The sequence below is a fragment of the Canis lupus genome, chromosome 17, assembly GCF_003254725.2.
Source record: "Canis lupus dingo isolate Sandy chromosome 17, ASM325472v2, whole genome shotgun sequence".
In the NCBI taxonomy this organism is placed as follows: Eukaryota; Metazoa; Chordata; class Mammalia; order Carnivora; family Canidae; genus Canis; species Canis lupus.
In genome coordinates, this window is record NC_064259.1 from 52431620 (window position 1) to 52448788 (window position 17169).

Genomic DNA, 17169 nt, shown 5'->3' on the forward strand with positions numbered 1-17169 from the left:
ATATGTTTTAAAGTTATATGTTTTAAAACTCTAGTCTTCTTTAAATTGGTATGATAAAGAGAAATCATTAAGTAAAGGACTTGTGGGGCGCCTGGGTGGCTCAGTCAGTTAAGTATCTGCCTTTGGTTCAGGTCATGATCTCAGGGTCCTGGGATCGAGTCCTTCATCAGGCTTCCTGTTCAGCTGGAAGCCTGCTTCTGCCCCTCCCCACCACCCCCCTGTTTGTGCTCTCTCTGTCAAATAAACAAATAAAACTTTTTTTTTTAAAGTAAAGGACTTGTATGCAAAATTACAGAGTTTTTTTCTTTTATCAGATACCTAATAATAACAGACTAGGCTGGTACCTTATACACACCAGGAGAAAATTGGAGACTTCTTTGGGCCAATGATATTCATGTTCTTTATTACGTACCTTTATTAAATTCCCTCTCTAATGAAAAGTGAAGCCAAGACCAGCATGCCCTAAATGAAGCAGAAGAATGTACGTACTTCCCTACACATTCTTACAGATTAAAAAACGCAAGTTTTTCTGATGTTCTGATGTCAGCAGATTGTCTTAGAAATTATCTCCTTTTGTAGGTACTTCTCCCTTGGGTTCATCAACATCTGTAAAATCAAACTAGGCCTGTAACCCAGACAGGGAAATGAAAATGGCTTTGAAAAGAAAAAAGCAGGTCAGTAGTTCTGAAAGGACAATACATAGAAATCATTACGAAGCAAATAAAAACATACCTTTTAGATCTCCCTCTGATTTTTCTGCCATATTTCTTTGGTTCAGGTTCCTGAGAAGAGGCCAAAGAAGACTCTGCACAAGAATTATTTTCACAGTATTTTCTGTCACAGTTTCTTTCTTTACATGGCATATCACCGGATTCAGACAAATATCTGAATGTCCTACGAGGTTTGGGCAGAGGATTTATAGAAGGTCCACATTCTTGTCCCTCGGGTTCAGAGTAAACATTTTCTAAGCTCTTGGTTATTCCATATGAGCCATCCAAAACTCGGAAATCCAGTTCTTTTTCTGAAGAATCACAATGTTCTAAAGACAAAGTGAAGACTTTATCTGGGGGGAGTGCTTCTATTTTCTTCCACAGTATCTGTGAGGTATAGAAATTTCCAGGAGGTAAGGAAGTCTCTGGATCCAAAGCAACTTCTTTCCCGTTTTCAATCTGTTTGACCCGAGAACATACCCAACTGGATTCCGATTCCTTTCTAAAGGGGTGAGCATCATCATCATTGCCATGTTTCTCGCTTTCATCCTCAGCTTGATCGTGCCTTGTAGCATCTTTGTTAGTATCCAGGCCAACATTATGAGAGTTGGTTACATCCAACTTTATGCTCTTTCCTTCAGCAACAGGAGTTTTCTTAAGAAGAATCTCTTGATGATAGTTATTGTATCTCACTCCAAAGTCCTTTGGCTGCCACTTCTCTGCATGAGATATACCATTAGTTCTTCCTTCCCACTGAGAAATTTTTTGTTTGATGTTTTTGCAGTGGCTTCTTGACAGTGTCTGAACAGCAGAACGAGAAAAACCAGCATCCATGTTCCCAGTTGGGTGCATGACAAAGCATGAATTTCACTGAGGCTCCATTACAAGGAACTGTGAAATACTGTATTCTTTTTATCCTGTCCGTTAGAATCCAAACAATTCCAGTATTTACCTTTCATCTTTAACTTGGAAATCTCTTTTTAAATAGAAAAATCTTGATCATGGGACCTTGCTGAAAATGGCTGTGATTTTATCTTGAATATTCCTATTAAAAAGGGACAATCCTGTGTTAACACAGTTTTATAATCTCCCAATTTAAAGTCCACTAAAACACTGCCTATCTATCCCGAAATAATCCATTTACATTGCCTAGGTAAAAATGTACCTGTCACCCATTAAGTAATTCAGCTCCACAGAGGCATTCCTAAGATGGTGATGTAACACAGAGAAAATATCACTTATGATATTTTTCAGATTGTCAGCGTCAATGTTCTGCCATATGTAATTTCCTAAAGTTACGGAGAATGAGGTTTTATAAGAGATTACACATAGTAGTATACAATATTACAACATCAATTCTTTATGAAATCTTCTCAGTGAAACAAAGACCAGCAAAGTATCATCTCAAGTAACTAAAAAGTACATATATGCATCCAGAGCAAGAGCCCTTTAGTCCGGAAATACATCAATACCTAATATCTTTCTTCTACCCTATGTTGGGAGACAAATATTAGCTTTCATTTTAACACACCCTTATTTCAACTTTACTATTAGCAGCACAGGATTCCATAGGCGCAGTGCTAATGACAATCCAATGTGTCATTATTTAACAGTTACTTTAAAATATTGTCATTGGGGCACCTGGGTGGCTCAGTGGTTGAGCATCTGCCTTTGACTCAGGGTGTGATCCTGGGGTCCCGGGATCGAGTCCCACATTGGGCTTCTCGCGGGAGAACCTGCTTCTCCCTCTGCCTGTGTCTCTGCCTCTCTCTCTGTGTCTCTCATGAATAAATAAAATCTTAAAAAAATAAAAATAAATAAAATATCATCACTGACTGAATTTTGCACATCTCTGCCACCACACCTTGGACCCAAATCAGCAAAAATACTTACAGCCACTGTCACATTCCTTCCCTTCCCATACAGGCTTCACTCATTTAGGCTCATAAATGTTTCCTCAAATGTAAAATTTGGCATAGAACTATTCTTGTTAGTTGAGTAAAGACCTGATCTCACATTCTACTGTATACTGGTTATAAATAGCAACTGATTCAAAACTTCCTGAGGCAGGGGTCATCCTTCCTTGAGCTTTGTCTGTGGGACCCTGATTAACAGGCAGGAAAATATCTTGGCCGGGTTCTGTCAGAGCAGCTGACCAAAACTGCTACACAGTTCACACTCAAAATTTATTCTAGGCAGGGCAACTGCTAACCAGGACTTCTACCAACTTTCTTTCTTTTTTTTTATAATAAATTTATTTTTTATTGGTGTTCAATTTACCAACATACAGAAGAATAACACCCAGTGCTCATCCCGTCAAGTGCCCCCACTCAGTGCCCGTCACCCATTCACCCCCACCCCCCGCCCTCCTCCCCTTCCACCACCCCTAGTTCGTTTCCCAGAGTTATACCAACTTTCTTTTAAACCATTCCTACAAGTCAGTAGGAAAACCAGCTTTGCTGGCAAATAAACTTTGATGAGGATCTAAGGCAAAAAAAAAAAAAAATAAAAACAAAAAACCATTCTAAATAATCATAAGAAATTAAACTAATGTGGGTGGAAAAAAACCCCAAAGCCCTGAAATACCAAAACTGTTGTTGCAGAACCCTGGTTTTTGTTTTTGTTTTTTGGCTGCTGCCACCGTCACCACAGCTCCCAGCCCCTGCTCCGCATGACCTGCCCGCACTATCTGGCACCCAGGCCCAGAACTCTCAATAAAAGATTTTTTGTGGATTATCTATCTATCTATCTATCTATCTATCTATCTATCTATCTATCATCTATCTATCTATCATCTATTTATTCATGAGAATATGCAGAGACACAGGCAGAGGAGAAGCAGGCTTCCTGTGGGGAGCCCAATGTGGGACTTGATACCAGGACCCCGGGATCATGACCTGAGCCAAATGCAGACACTCAACCATTGGGCCACACAGTGCCTTCGATAAAAGATTAATGCATAATGGGATCCCTGGGTGGCGCAGCGGTTTAGCGCCTGCCTTTGGCCCAGGGCGCGATCCTGGAGACCAGGGATCGAATCCCACGTCGGGCTCCCGGTGCATGGAGCCTGCTTCTCACTCTGCCTGTGTCTCTGCCTCTCTCTCTCTCTCTGTGACTATCATAAATAAATAAAAATTTTTAAAAAATTAAAAAAAAGATTAATGCATACAGTTTGAAGGTACAATCAGCTACTGCTCATTATTAAAACTTTAAATCATTTTGTTGCTTCTGATGTTTATAGAGGATTCCTAAGGATTTTAGGGTGTCCTTGAGACTCACATTTTCCTCACTACAGACTACATGGGAGTACAGTTGACCCTTGAACAAGGCCAGGGTGAGTGGTGCTGACCTCCTCCCGCAGTTGAAAATTTGTGTATAACTTTTGACTCCTTCAAAATTTAATTACCAACAGCCTACAGATGGTAGGAAGCCTCAGCAATAACATTAACAGCTGATTAACACATATTTTGTATGTTTTATGTATTATATACTGTGTTTCTTAAAAATATACTGTACTCTCACATCAAACTAGAGAAAAGAAAATATTAAGAAATATCCTAAAGATGAGAAAATATATTTAGTGCTGTACTGTACTTATCGCAAAATATCCACCTATAAGTGAACCCAAACAATTCAAACCTGTGCCATTCAAGAGTCAACTGTATTTTCTCTCTCCTAGGAGCCTAGTAGAGGTTTCTAGCCGTCATTGTTAATGCTTTCTTTACTTTTCCTTTGTTAAAAGGAAAAATTAATATGTGAATGTAAGGTATGAATGTGTTGAACTGGGAAAAAAGATAAAATTTGCTAGGGCTAAAGAAATTTTTAACTTGAGGGCAGCCCTGGTGCCCCAGCGGTTCAGCGCCTCCTGCATGCAGCCCAGGGAGTGATCCTGGAGACCCGGGATCGAGTTCCACATCTGGTTCCTTGCATGGAGCCTGCTTCTACCTCTGCCTGTGTCTCTGCCTCTCTGTGTGTGTTTCTCATGAATAAATAAATAAAATATTTTTAAAAAATTTTTAACTTGAAAATCACTAGCCACAAATGCTAAATTTATGGACTTCACACACAAAGATGAATGATGTGTATTGATGGTGTTTCAGGGGCAATGGAGTAGCATAGCAACATAAGACACTCCTAACATAAGCAGGCATTATAAACAGAAATGCTACTTGCTCCTAAATGTATGTATTAATATACTGTAGCTTTCAAAACATGGACAAAGGATTTCAGAAACAGGAAAGTTTTAATGCACCTAACTAGATAGATTACCTACATAGGTAGTACAGAGAATTTACCTTTTATCTGATTGCACAATTCCAATTTTTGACAGATTAAACTCTTCATAATGTGGCTTGCTTATTCTTATATACAAACTCTGATTCTGTTCCATCTAAAAAATCAGAATCACTCACCAAACCAAGATTTGCATCCATTGTTTTCTTATAGGTATCTCATGTCCAACTGGGGAGGTACCTTGCTCCCCAACACCACCTCCAAGGGCTCTCCTGGTCTGTGAGATACTTTATATCCCACTTCCCACCTCCCCAGTTTCTTGGGTTGACCTCCACTACTAAGTTCTAAGTTGAACATGAACATTCTAAGCCCTAAGTTCTGGCCCAGTTTTCAAGTCCTAGATCTCTCCACAGCTGCATCTTTTGAAAACTCCTAAAGCCAACTCATACATTTGTTCCTAGAGACTGCTTCAAGTTTGCTGCAACAGTTCAAACAAAAACATAGACTGAGAAAATATGACAACTTCAATAATTTTTAGAATTTTTTTCTCTAACTTAATACCACGAAATGAGTCAGACTTCCCTACCCATTAAAGATGACTAAGGCAGGCAGGACTCACAATTTAAAGGGGAAGGAGAGCACTCAATAACCACAGTGGACATCTCAACAGACAAAACAACAGCAACAGTCATTCAGGTCCTTGAGTGAACAAAAGATGAACAAATCTGAAAAATCAAGCATGCTTTTAAAAGTATAATAAAACAGCATGACTGGAATAAAGAGCACTAACCAAACTTTTTTTTTTCTATTCTTTGTTCCCAAAGAGGTGATCCTTCATCATGTATCCTGGTTTTTAATAATTTTTTTCTTTCTTTATTTATGAGCGACACAGAGAGAGCATGACAGAGAGAGAGACTCACACACACACAGACACAGGCCGAGGAAGAAGCAGGCTCTATGCAGGGATCCCAACGCAGGACTTGATTCTGGGTCTCCAGGATCACACCCTGGGCTGAAGGCAGCGCTAAACCACTGAGCCACCTGGGCTGCCCTGTCTCCTGGTTTTTATTTTCTTAGTATTTACTTTCATCCAAGAAACACATCAATGGAAGTTTTATCAGCTTAAAATATAATGCATCATATAACTTATATATAGGATTCTGTGTTTTTAGCATATGAAAAGAAATCAGTTTGAGTCCATCTGGGTAGGTGAAATTCTCTTTGGAAAAGAGAATGCTGATGCTCTATTTCACTAACTCAAGCCTTACATGGAAAGCTTCTCACTCCAAATCCTTTAAATATTTTATTTGATCAAACATTAAATATCTGACAAAACAGGAAGAATGTGTAATATTCTAAAAGTTGATTTAAAAACTGATGAAAGGATATGCTTTTAAAGATATATTTATTTGGGGGGGCATGCGTGAGAAATGGGGGGGGGAGAGAATCTTCAAGCAGACTCCTTACTGAGTGTGGAGCCCAGACAGGGGGTGGGAGGGTGTGGGCTCAACTCACAAACCATGAGATCAAGACCTGAGCTGAAACCAAGTTGGACACTCAACTGACTGAGTCACCCCAGCGTCCCAAGGATATGCTATTAAATGATTAATATTTTTAATGTGCATTTTATACCTCAATTAGAATATTGATGAAAGGGATGAGGAAGACTCACTACTGGCTACAATAGAGTCATTGAACTAGACTTGTCTTCCCAATATAACTATAAAACTTTACTTATATAGTAAATAAAACAAATGCTTTCAGATACTGGATAACAGGTAATACAGGACTGTGATCTCTGAATAAAGGAAAACAAATGAGGCTGGCACTACGCTGGCTCAGTTTTCATGCTGGAGGCTCTTTCCAGAAAACAGCCGAGAACAAGATAACTTTGCTGAATTACAGATTAAGAGATCGGAGTTTGAAGAGGTTAGGAAAGATGGAATTTTCAGGGCAGCATATCATAAAGGAGGGAGCAACAGGGAAAAAGCTCTAGAAATCTACATAGGATCCCCTTGAGTCTTGTTTGAATACTAAGTTTTTAATACTGCACAGGGTAACACTTCACAAGGGTAGAAACAAATTACTGGGAAAAGAACAATTTCCAGGGGGATTCCTGGGTGGCTCAGCGGTTTGGCGCCTGCCTTCGGCCCAGGGCTTGGTCCCAGAGTCCTGGGATGGGGTCCCACATCGGGCTCCTTGCATGGGGCCTGCTTTTCCCTGCTTTAATGGCTTATCTTAATACCTGACCTTCGGCTCAGGTCATGATCTCAGACTCTTGGAATCGAACTCTGCATTGGGCTATCTGCTCAGCAGAGAGTCTGCTTCTCCCTCTCCCTCTGCCCCTCTCCTGCCTGCTCATGCTTGTTTGCTCACACTCTCTTTCAGATAAATAAAAAATTTTAAAAAGTCTTAAAACAATCAAGCTGATTCATAAGGAACTAAAGTACCCACCAAAATAAAACTCAGTAGTTTTTACTAAAAACTAAATCTAGACACTCAGCAATGTAACATTCACAATGTGAAGCATCCATTCAAAATTACAAAACATGTAAAGAAGCCTAAAAGTGAGAAAAATCAGGAGAAAAATCAGTCAAGAGAAACAGAACCAAAAATGACAGACACAATAGAGTTGGCAGACAAAAATCTCAGGTCAGATACTTTAAATACATTCATCAACTTAAAGGAAAACATGAACATAATCAGTAGTGAAATTAAGATATAAGAAAAAAGGAAAAACAGAGCCTCTGGAACTTAAAAAAAAAATGCCCTATCTGAAATGAAAAATTCACTGGATGGGCTGAACAGCAGATTTTATTTTATTTTTAAAGATTTTATTTATTTATTTTTCTTTTTAAAGATTTTATTTATTTATTCATGAGAGACACAGAAAGAGAAAGGCAAACACAGGCAGAGGGAGAAGCAAGCTCCACGCAGGGAGCCTGATGTGGGACTTGATCCTGGGACCCCAGGATCACGCCCTGAGCCAAAGGCAGAGGCTTAACCGCTGAGCCACCCAGGCATCCCAGATTTTATTTATTTATTCATGAGAGACACACAGAGAGAGGCAGAGACACAGGCAGAGGGAGAAACAGATTCCTTGAGGGAAGCCTGATGTGGGACTCGATCCCAGGACCCCGGGATCACGCCCTGAGCCAAAGGCAGACGCTCAACCACTGAGCCACCCAGGTGCCTTGAATAGCAGATTTTAGATACTGAAGAAGGATGATCAATGAAGTAAAATAAGGACCAATAGAAATTGTTAAAAACAAAAGTGAAGCACAGAGAGAAGAAAAGCTAATGCTAAAACAAAACCCCAAACCAGGTTCTTCCTAAAACAGTATCAAGCAGTTTACCTTACATACATTTGGAATCCCACACATGAAGGGGGAAGGAAGACAGAACAATATTTCAAAAAATAATAGCTGGGCAGCCTGGGTGGCTCAGCAGTTTAGCGCCACTTTCAGCCCAGGGCGTGATCCTGGAGACCCGGGATCGAGTCCCACGTCGGGCTCCCTGCATGGAGTCTGCTTCTCCCTCTGCCTATGTCTCTGCCTCTCTCTCTCTCTGTCTCTCTCTCTGTCTCTCATGAATAAATAAATAAAAATCTTTAAAAAAATAATAGCTGAAATTTTTCTAAATCTCATGAAAATTCTAAATCTGTAGATTTAAAAGAGTCAACATATCTCAAACAAGATAAACACAAAGAAAGCCTTTTCAAGTCAAACCATAATCAAGCTGCTGAGAATCAGTGACAAAGAGAAAATTCTTAAGTGGCTAGAACAACAACAACAAAATTACATATCACATATAGAGAAAAGGGTAAGCAGGATACAACAGAAAATATTTAAAGTGTTGACAGGGGAGGTGGACAGGTCTGTGAATACAGAATTCTAGACTTATCCTTCAAAATGAGGGTTGAAATAAACACATTTTCAACTGACAAAAGCTGTGAAAATTTGTGAGCAGCAGACCTGCAGACAGGGCCAGTGACATAATTCGTGGGTCCCAGTGCAAACTGAAAATGTGGGGCCCCTTGTTCAAAATGCAGGAAAAGTGCTTTAAAGGTAGATATGAAGTTTTTTTTCCTTTTTTCCTGCAGTCTCTTTGAATTCATCACAGTGTTCTTTAATTTACTAAAGTTCTAAGTTTAAAAATTTAAATTAGCATGACTTTCCCATTCATGTGTGCAATGCCATTTTAAATATCAGAGCATTTAACTTATATGCAGAATCACTGAAAATAAAACAATTCCTATTTTTGGCTTGTCCTGAAGGGTGCTTCAAGGCTGGCTGAAAGAGAGAAATAGCCAGATTCAGAAGATTGGAAGGAACAAGGGAGGGTTTGTTCAGGCCTGGAACCAGCCAAGAGGAAGCTGTCAGATCTAGGGATATTTGTGGAATGAGCACAGATTCTCCCAGGAACCTGGAAGCCTAGCTGCAGTGTGGGGCATGCCCAGGCTTCCTTGGGCCTAATGGCTGCCAGAATGCCCCTCCTGCCAGCCACCACACAACATGCCAGGCGCTGGCTGAGGCAGGGTCTGGGGAAGTACAGCCAGATATCTGTCCCTCTTTCTCTCTCTCTTTCTCTCTTAAATGCATAAACAAATAGATCTTTAAAAAAAAAAAAGAAACTATGCAAACTACAAGCCAAAAAATAACGACCTTAGACTAAAGAAAATACTATCAATCTAGAATTCTATGTCCAGCAAAAATAACTTCTAAAACTGAAGGTGAAATAAAATTATTTTAGATTAATAAAAGGAGAAAATTTCTTGACCACAGATCTGCACTACAAGGAATGTTAAGGAAGTACACAGAAAGCAATGATTAATCAGAATTTTCAGATGAGAAAACTGAAACCCAGAAAGGTAAAATGACATCCAACAGGCACACCTCCCCAACTTGTGCCAGACAGGTAACCCCCAAGTATCTATAAACCTCTGCCCAGAACACACTTGATAATCGGGATCGGGTGGGTGATAGGCTCACCTCTCTAAAACCAAGGCCTCCCCTTGGCTGTTCACCAGATATACCATGGTGCTGACAATGTGGAGTGAGGTAGCCATTGTCATGCCCTGTTTCAAGACACCATGAGTGTACATGCGCAACTTCAACCCTGACAGGCCAGGCTTTTGCTAAGAACAGAGTGACAGTGGTCACAGACTGTAGGTAGGGAAGGGCCACGCAGGGCTAGCTAGAGAGAGGGCAGCTGAGGGCAGCCGGGATGGCTCAGCGGTTTAGCGCCGCCTTCAGCCCAGGGTGTGATCCTGGAGACCCGGGATTGAGTCCCGCATCAGCTCCCTGCATGGAGCCTGCTTCTCCCTCTGCCCGTGTCTCTGCCTCTCTCTCTGTTTCTCATGAATAAATAAAATCTTAAAAAGAAAAAGACAAAAAAAGAGAGAGGGCAGCTGAGAACCCAACTTCAGGAGGTGGCAGGAGGCAGGGCCCCGTGTGAATTCAGACTTCAAATCCTGGTACACTGTATTGTCCAATCAGACTTCACATACGAAACACAAAATCAAGGGTGCCTGGCTGGTTCAGTTGGTAGAGCATGCAACTCTTGATCTTAGGGTTGTGGGTTTAAGTCCCACAGTGGGTGTAGAGATTACTTAAAAATAAAATCTTTAGGGACCCTGGGTGGCTCAGTCATTTAAGTGTCTGCCTTCAGCTCAGGTCATGCTCTTGGGGCCCTGGCATTGAGTTCTGCATTGGGCTCCCTGCTCAGCGGGGTGTCTGCTTCTCCTTATCCCTCTGCCCCTCCCCCTACCTCATGTGCATATGCATGCACTGTCTCTCAAATAAATAAAATCTTTAAAAAAACCCTCACAAATTCAAAGATTAAGTTATCAGAATTTCAAGATGGCTACCACAGAGCATAAAACCTCACAGGGCCCTTCTGAGTGCAGGATCCTATACACTGATTGTCTGCTCATTAAGTTGGCCCTATATACACTATACAAAATGTTATAGAAAGTTATACAAATTGAAGAAAAATGACACCAGATGGAAATCTAGATATGAACAAAGAAATGATGAGAACCAAAAATGGTACACATGGGTAAATTTAAAAACATACTTTTTTCATTATGAATTTCTTTAAAAAGATGATTGGGGCAGCCCAGTGGCTCAGCGGTTTAGTGCTGCCTTCAGCCCAGGCTGTGATCCTGGAGACCCGGGATTGAGTCCCACATCAGGGTCCCTGCATGGAGCCTACTTCTGCCTCTGCTTTTGTCTCTGTCTCTCTGTGTCTCTCATGAATAAATAAATCTTTAAAAGAAAAAGATGATTGCAAACTAAACATAATAATATATTGTGGAATTTATAACAATGTGGTAATGAGATGTAAGAAGAGCACAAAGGAGGGAAAGAAAAATGGAAATACAGTACCATAAATTTATATATGAAGTATTACATTATTTTTTTTAAGATTTTTAAGTAATCTCTACACCTAACACAGGGCTTCAACTCACAACCCCAAAATCAAGAGTTGCATGTTCCTCTGACTGAGCTAGCCAGGAGTCCAATGTAGTACATTATTTGAAGGGGAAAGATTAAAGTTGTATGTTGTGAACTCTAAAGCAATCACTAAAAGAATGGAATTCTTAAAAATAGTCAGTGTAGAAAAAAGTGGGGTTGGGGGAGAGGAGGAAGAACCACAAGAACAACCACCATCACGACCGTAAAACCAACAGAAACAGAAAATGAATAGCAAAGCTGTACACTTAAATCTGACCATACCAATAATTATGTTAAATGTAAATGAAGTTAAACTCTAAATAAAAGGCAAAGATGATCATACTTGATAAAAAAATGCAAGATCTAACTCTGCACTTCTTTAAAATCTATGCCTTGAATTTAAAGATACAGATCTGTTAAAGAGGTTCAAACACTAAAGTAAACATTATCATCAGAACACTGGATTAAAAAAAAAAACAAAAAACAAAACAAAACAAAAAAAGAACACTGGATTAATCGTATTAATATCAGACAAAGCAGACTTCTAGCCAAGAAATACTAGCAGAGATAAAGACATTTTAAACAAAAATGGAGTCAATTCATTGAGAAGATTGAACAATCCTAAATGTTCATGTACCTAAAAACAGAGTTTCAAAATGTAAGAAGCAAAATATGTCAGAACCAAAAGAACAAATGGACAAGTTTGTAATTTTTCTGAGGATTTCATCAGTCTTCATGAGTAATAGCCAAATTGACAGAAAATCAGGAAATATATAAAAGAATTGAATACTACCAGTAATTAACTTGACCTAAGTAACATTTTAGAACTCTATATCCAACAATAAAATATATATTCAAAAAAATGAAATATATATTCAAGTATACATGGAATATTTACCAGTAAACTTTATGTTGGGCCATAAAATAAAACTTAATGAGTTTTAAATGATTAAAGTCATTCTGAGAATGTTTCTCTAACTCACAATGGAACATAACTAAAAATAAATTGTCAAAAGACATCTGGCAAATGCCAAAATATTTGGAAATAATGCTTATGCTATAAAAGAAAAAAGTTTGGAAACAATGAATGAGGACACTATATCTTGGTGTTTTAAATTGAAACACATTTTATCCTATTAAATTTCAAGTTATTATTTTATTTTTTTAAAATATTTCATTTATTTATTTATGAGAGACACAGAGAGAGGCAGAGACATAGGGGAGAAGCAGACTCCCTATGAGCAGCCTGATGGGGAACTTGATCCCAGGAACCCAAGATCACAACCTGTGCCAAAGACAGACACTCAACCACTGAGCCACCCAGGTGCCCAAGTTATTATTTTAAATTATCCCTCAGATTAAATGCTCTAGGTTAACATCTGTTTAAATTATCTTACTGCCAATTCTGCACAAAACAAACCATCCTTTTCAATATTACATCCTTCTAAATCCTATAGTGAAATCTGAATGTCATTATATCACTTAATATCTAAAAAACAAACAAACAAACAAAAAAACCTCAATGACTTAAGGTTGTTTCTTAAGAAGCAAAAAAAAGTAAGTTAATCTCAAAGCAAATAGAAGAAAGAAAATACTAAAACATAAATATTAATGAAATAGCAACAACTGAACAGAGAAATCAATGCAACATAAAGTTTTTTGATAACATCAACAGATTGATAAATTTAGGTGGACTGAACAAATAAAAAAAGAAAAAGCACAAATTAGCAATATGAAGAATGAAAAAGCGGCCATTACCGTAGATCTTACATTAAAGGATATAAAGTATGATTATGAATAAATTTGTTTTAGTAAATTTGACAACTTAAATGAAATGGACAAATTCCTTGAAAGATACAAATCGCCAAAAGAAACACAAGAAGATACAGGAATTCTGAGTATCTTTATATTTTTTTTTTAAATTAAAATTTTAAGTAAAAGCTTTTGCAGGTCCATGTAGCTTCACTGGTTAATTTTATTAAACATCCAAAGAAATAATATTAATCTTACACAAACTCTTTCAGAAAATAGAAGACGAAATATTTTCCAATTCATTTTCTGAGACCAACTTTACCTTGTTAGAAAACCAAAGACACTATAAGAGAAGAAAAATATAGAATAGAACTCATGAACATAAATGTGAATGTCCTTTAGAAATATTAGCAAATAAAATTCATAGATAAATATAAAAGGTACTAAGTCATGACTAAGTAGTTTATAAGAAAATGCAAAGTAGCTTTAACATTAAAAATCATCATATTTATCAGATAATAAAAAAACCACTTGTAATTACCTAAGTAGATGCAAAAAAGCATTTGAAAAAAATTTACTGGGCAGCCCGGGTGGCTCAGTGCCTTCAGTCCGGGACGTGATCCTAGAGACCTGTGATGGAGTCCCATGTCAGGCTTCCTATGTGGAGCCTGCATCTCCCTCTGCCTGTGTCTCTGCCTCTCTTTCTCTCTCTCTCCCTCTCTGTGTCTCTCATGAGTAAATAAATAAAATCTTTAAAAAAAATGTACTCATTCATTATTGGGGGAAAAAAAACCCTCTAGCAAATAGGAAATTGAATTTCCACAATCTGATAAATGGCAACTATGAAAAAACTACTGCAAAATCGCACTAAGTGGTAAAAGATTTAACACCTTTCCCTTAAGACTGGGAAAAGGGCAAGGATATTTTCTTTCACTGCTTTTATTCAACAACACTGTATGAGAAGTCATAATCAATGCAATAGGGCATGACAAATTAAATAAAAGGTATTTAGATTGGCAAAGTGCCCTTTCGGCTTGTTAACACTGAGAAATAAGGTCATGAAAAAAGGAGGGCTTGGTGTGGTGCTGCCATTTCTAATGTCTTGGGACTCTGCACCTTTTGCAGAACTTCCAACAGCACTATGTTGGGACAGAGCATCCAGAGGTTCACAATGTATGTGGTCTGTAAGAGCCAGCATGAGGAGGGCCTAGGGAAGAATTTGTCATTTTCAATGGAAAACAAATAGCGTTACTAATTTTGATGACTGTGTACTTTGGATCTGGATTTGCTGCACCTTCTTTTTTATAGTAAGACCCAGCTGCTTAAGAAATAAGGATATTTTAATTAATCCATTAAATAGATGTGAAAAGGAGCATTTAAGAGGTGCAATCTCTTTAAACAATTGGAAAATGAAATGTAAAATAATATTCAAAAAGTCACACAAAAATCATGAAATACATAGGGGTACAAAATTTGTACGTTGAAAACTACAAGACACTGCTAAGAAAAAAAATTAAAGAACTACTAAATAAACAAAGAGATCCATCACATTAATGAACTAGAAGATTCAATTTTGTTAAGACATCAAATTCTCTCAAAATTGATCTATAGATTCAACACAGTTCTAATAAAAAACACGGCAGGCTTTGTTGCAGAAATTGACAAACTGATTCTCAAATTTATCTGGAAATGCAAAGGAATTCAAGTAGCCTAATTTTTTTCAATAATAAGAAAGTTGAACATATACTACTGATTTCAAGACACTATAAAGCTATAGTAAGCAAGACAATGCGTATTAGAGACAAATGGATCAATGGAACAGTACAAAGTCTAGAAACTGACCCACACTTATAGTATCAATTGATTTCCACAAAATGGAAAAATGTCCCATTTTGGGGGAAAATAATCTTTTCAGTAGATGGCTTTGGAACAAATGGATATCTATATGGAAAAAATTAACCTCGACCTTCACCCACATCATTTACAAAAATTAACTTGAAATATATCATAAACCTAAATCTAATAGATAAAACTACAAACCTCCTAGAAGAAAAAAATAGACAAAAATATCTGTAGAGGAAGAAAAGATTTACTAGGACACGAAAAAGAACTAATCTATAGAGACAAACTGACAAATTGGACTTCAAAGTTAAGATCTTGTGCTTTTCTTAAGATGTTTTAAAAATGAAACAGACAGGGAGAGAATATTCAAAATATATATATCTGACAAGCACTTAATTCCATGATATAAGGAACTATTATAAATCAATGATATGGTAAACAATACAATGAAAATATGCATCATATGTGAACAGACATTTTACAAAAGATGTTATAGGTAGCCAGTAAGTACCATTAAGCACCTGAAAAGCACCTGAAAATGACTATCATTAGTCATTAAAAACCTGAAATTAAAACACAAGATACCACTACATACCCATTAGAATGACTAAAATTTAAAAGAATACTAAGTATCGGAGAACCTAGAACTCTCAAACACTGCTGCTATAATATGGTACAATCACTTTGGAAAACAGTTTGGCAGTTTCCTATAAAATTCAACATACAATTGCCATATGAAGTAGCAATTTCACTTGCAGGTATTTAATATGAAAGAAAAGTGTTATGTTTACACACATACTTCTACATGAATATATTCACAGCATCTTTATTCAGAATAGCCCAAACTAGAAACCAAAAGGCCATCAACATTGAATGCATAAACAAAGTGTAATATATTCATACAATCAGATATTTTTCAGTAATAAAAAGAAACAAAACCAACAATACGCACAATGCAGACATCTCCCCAAAACATGAAGAAACAAAAAAGTACATACAGTATGATCCCACTCATATGAAATTCAAGAACAGCCAAAATTAATCTAATTAATTAATCTAATCTAAAAGAAAGAAAGCTGATCTGTGGTTGTCTAGGGCCAGGAGGGTGAGAACTAATCACAAAAGAGTATAAGGGAACTTTTAGGGGTGATGAAAATATTACATATGGTAGTTCCAAGTGTATACATTTGTCAAAAGTAATTGACCATACACTTAAAATGGGTGCATTTTATTGTATGAAATTATATCCTGGGGCAACTGGGCAGCTCAGTCAAAAGAGCATCCAACTCTTTACCTTGGGGTTTTGAATTCAAGTCCCATGTAGGGTGCAGAGATTACTTTAAAAAATAAAAATAAATTTAAAAAATAAAGATAAATTATATCTCAATAAATTATTTAAAGCAAAAAAAAATGATAAAAGGTAAAATACCTAGTACACTCTGAAAATTCTATGCATTTTTGCTCTTAAGACAAATGAGAAAATCAACCTGACTTTTAAAAAAAGGTTTAAGGGGGGATCCCTGGGTGGCTCAACAGTCTGGCACCTGCCTTTGGCCCAGGGTGCGATCCTGGAGCCCCGGGATTGAGTCCTGTGTTGGGCTCCCTTCATGGAGCCTGCTTCTCCCTCTGCCTGAGTCTCTGCCTCTCTCTCTCTCTCTCTGTCTATCATGAATAAATAAATAAATAAATCTTTAAAAAAATAAATAAAATAAATTTAAAAAAAGGTTTAAAACGAGCACCTGGGTGGCTCAGTGGTTGAGTTTCTGTCTTCAGCCCAGGGCATGATCCTGGGGTCCTTGGATGGAGTCCTGCATCAGGCTCCCTGCCGGAAGCCTGCTTCTCCCTCTGCCGGTGTCTCTGCCTCTCTCTGTGCCTCTCATGAAAAAATAGAATATTTTTTTTAAATGTTTAAAATATGTAATTTTGGCATTGATTTGTATAATATTTTCAATTACAAAGCAATTTCAGTTAATCCATCTCTTCTCTTTTTCATAACAACCTTGATACATATTATTGTATCTGTTTTTAAAGGTGAGGCTACTTAAGCTCAGAGAAGATAAATGAATGGCCTAGGATACAAAGCCCAAAGTTTTCTTCTATATCACAGCTACTTTAAAAATTTTGACAATAATTTCAACTTTTTCCTCTGCCAGAGCCAGAGCCAAGGAGTATTC

The 17169-nt window shown here is 37.7% G+C and overlaps 1 protein-coding gene across 8 annotated transcripts in view; it reads right to left on the reverse strand.

Moving 5' to 3' along the window:
- Positions 1–17169, reverse strand: part of DENND2C (DENN domain containing 2C) — an 83171-nt gene that overhangs the window by 37543 nt on the left and 28459 nt on the right. For 3 of the 8 annotated variants that reach the window (XM_025453438.3, XM_035700629.2, XM_049095527.1), the window contains one exon: positions 733–1755. In XM_025453438.3, the coding sequence (XP_025309223.1) occupies positions 733–1562 (830 nt within the window). In that variant the 5' untranslated portion in view covers positions 1563–1755. Of the gene's footprint in view, positions 1–732; positions 1756–1875; positions 2003–16734; positions 17163–17169 lie in introns of those variants that run through there. The other 5 variants (XM_049095526.1, XM_049095525.1, XM_049095529.1 and 2 more) reach the window with 4 other exon arrangements.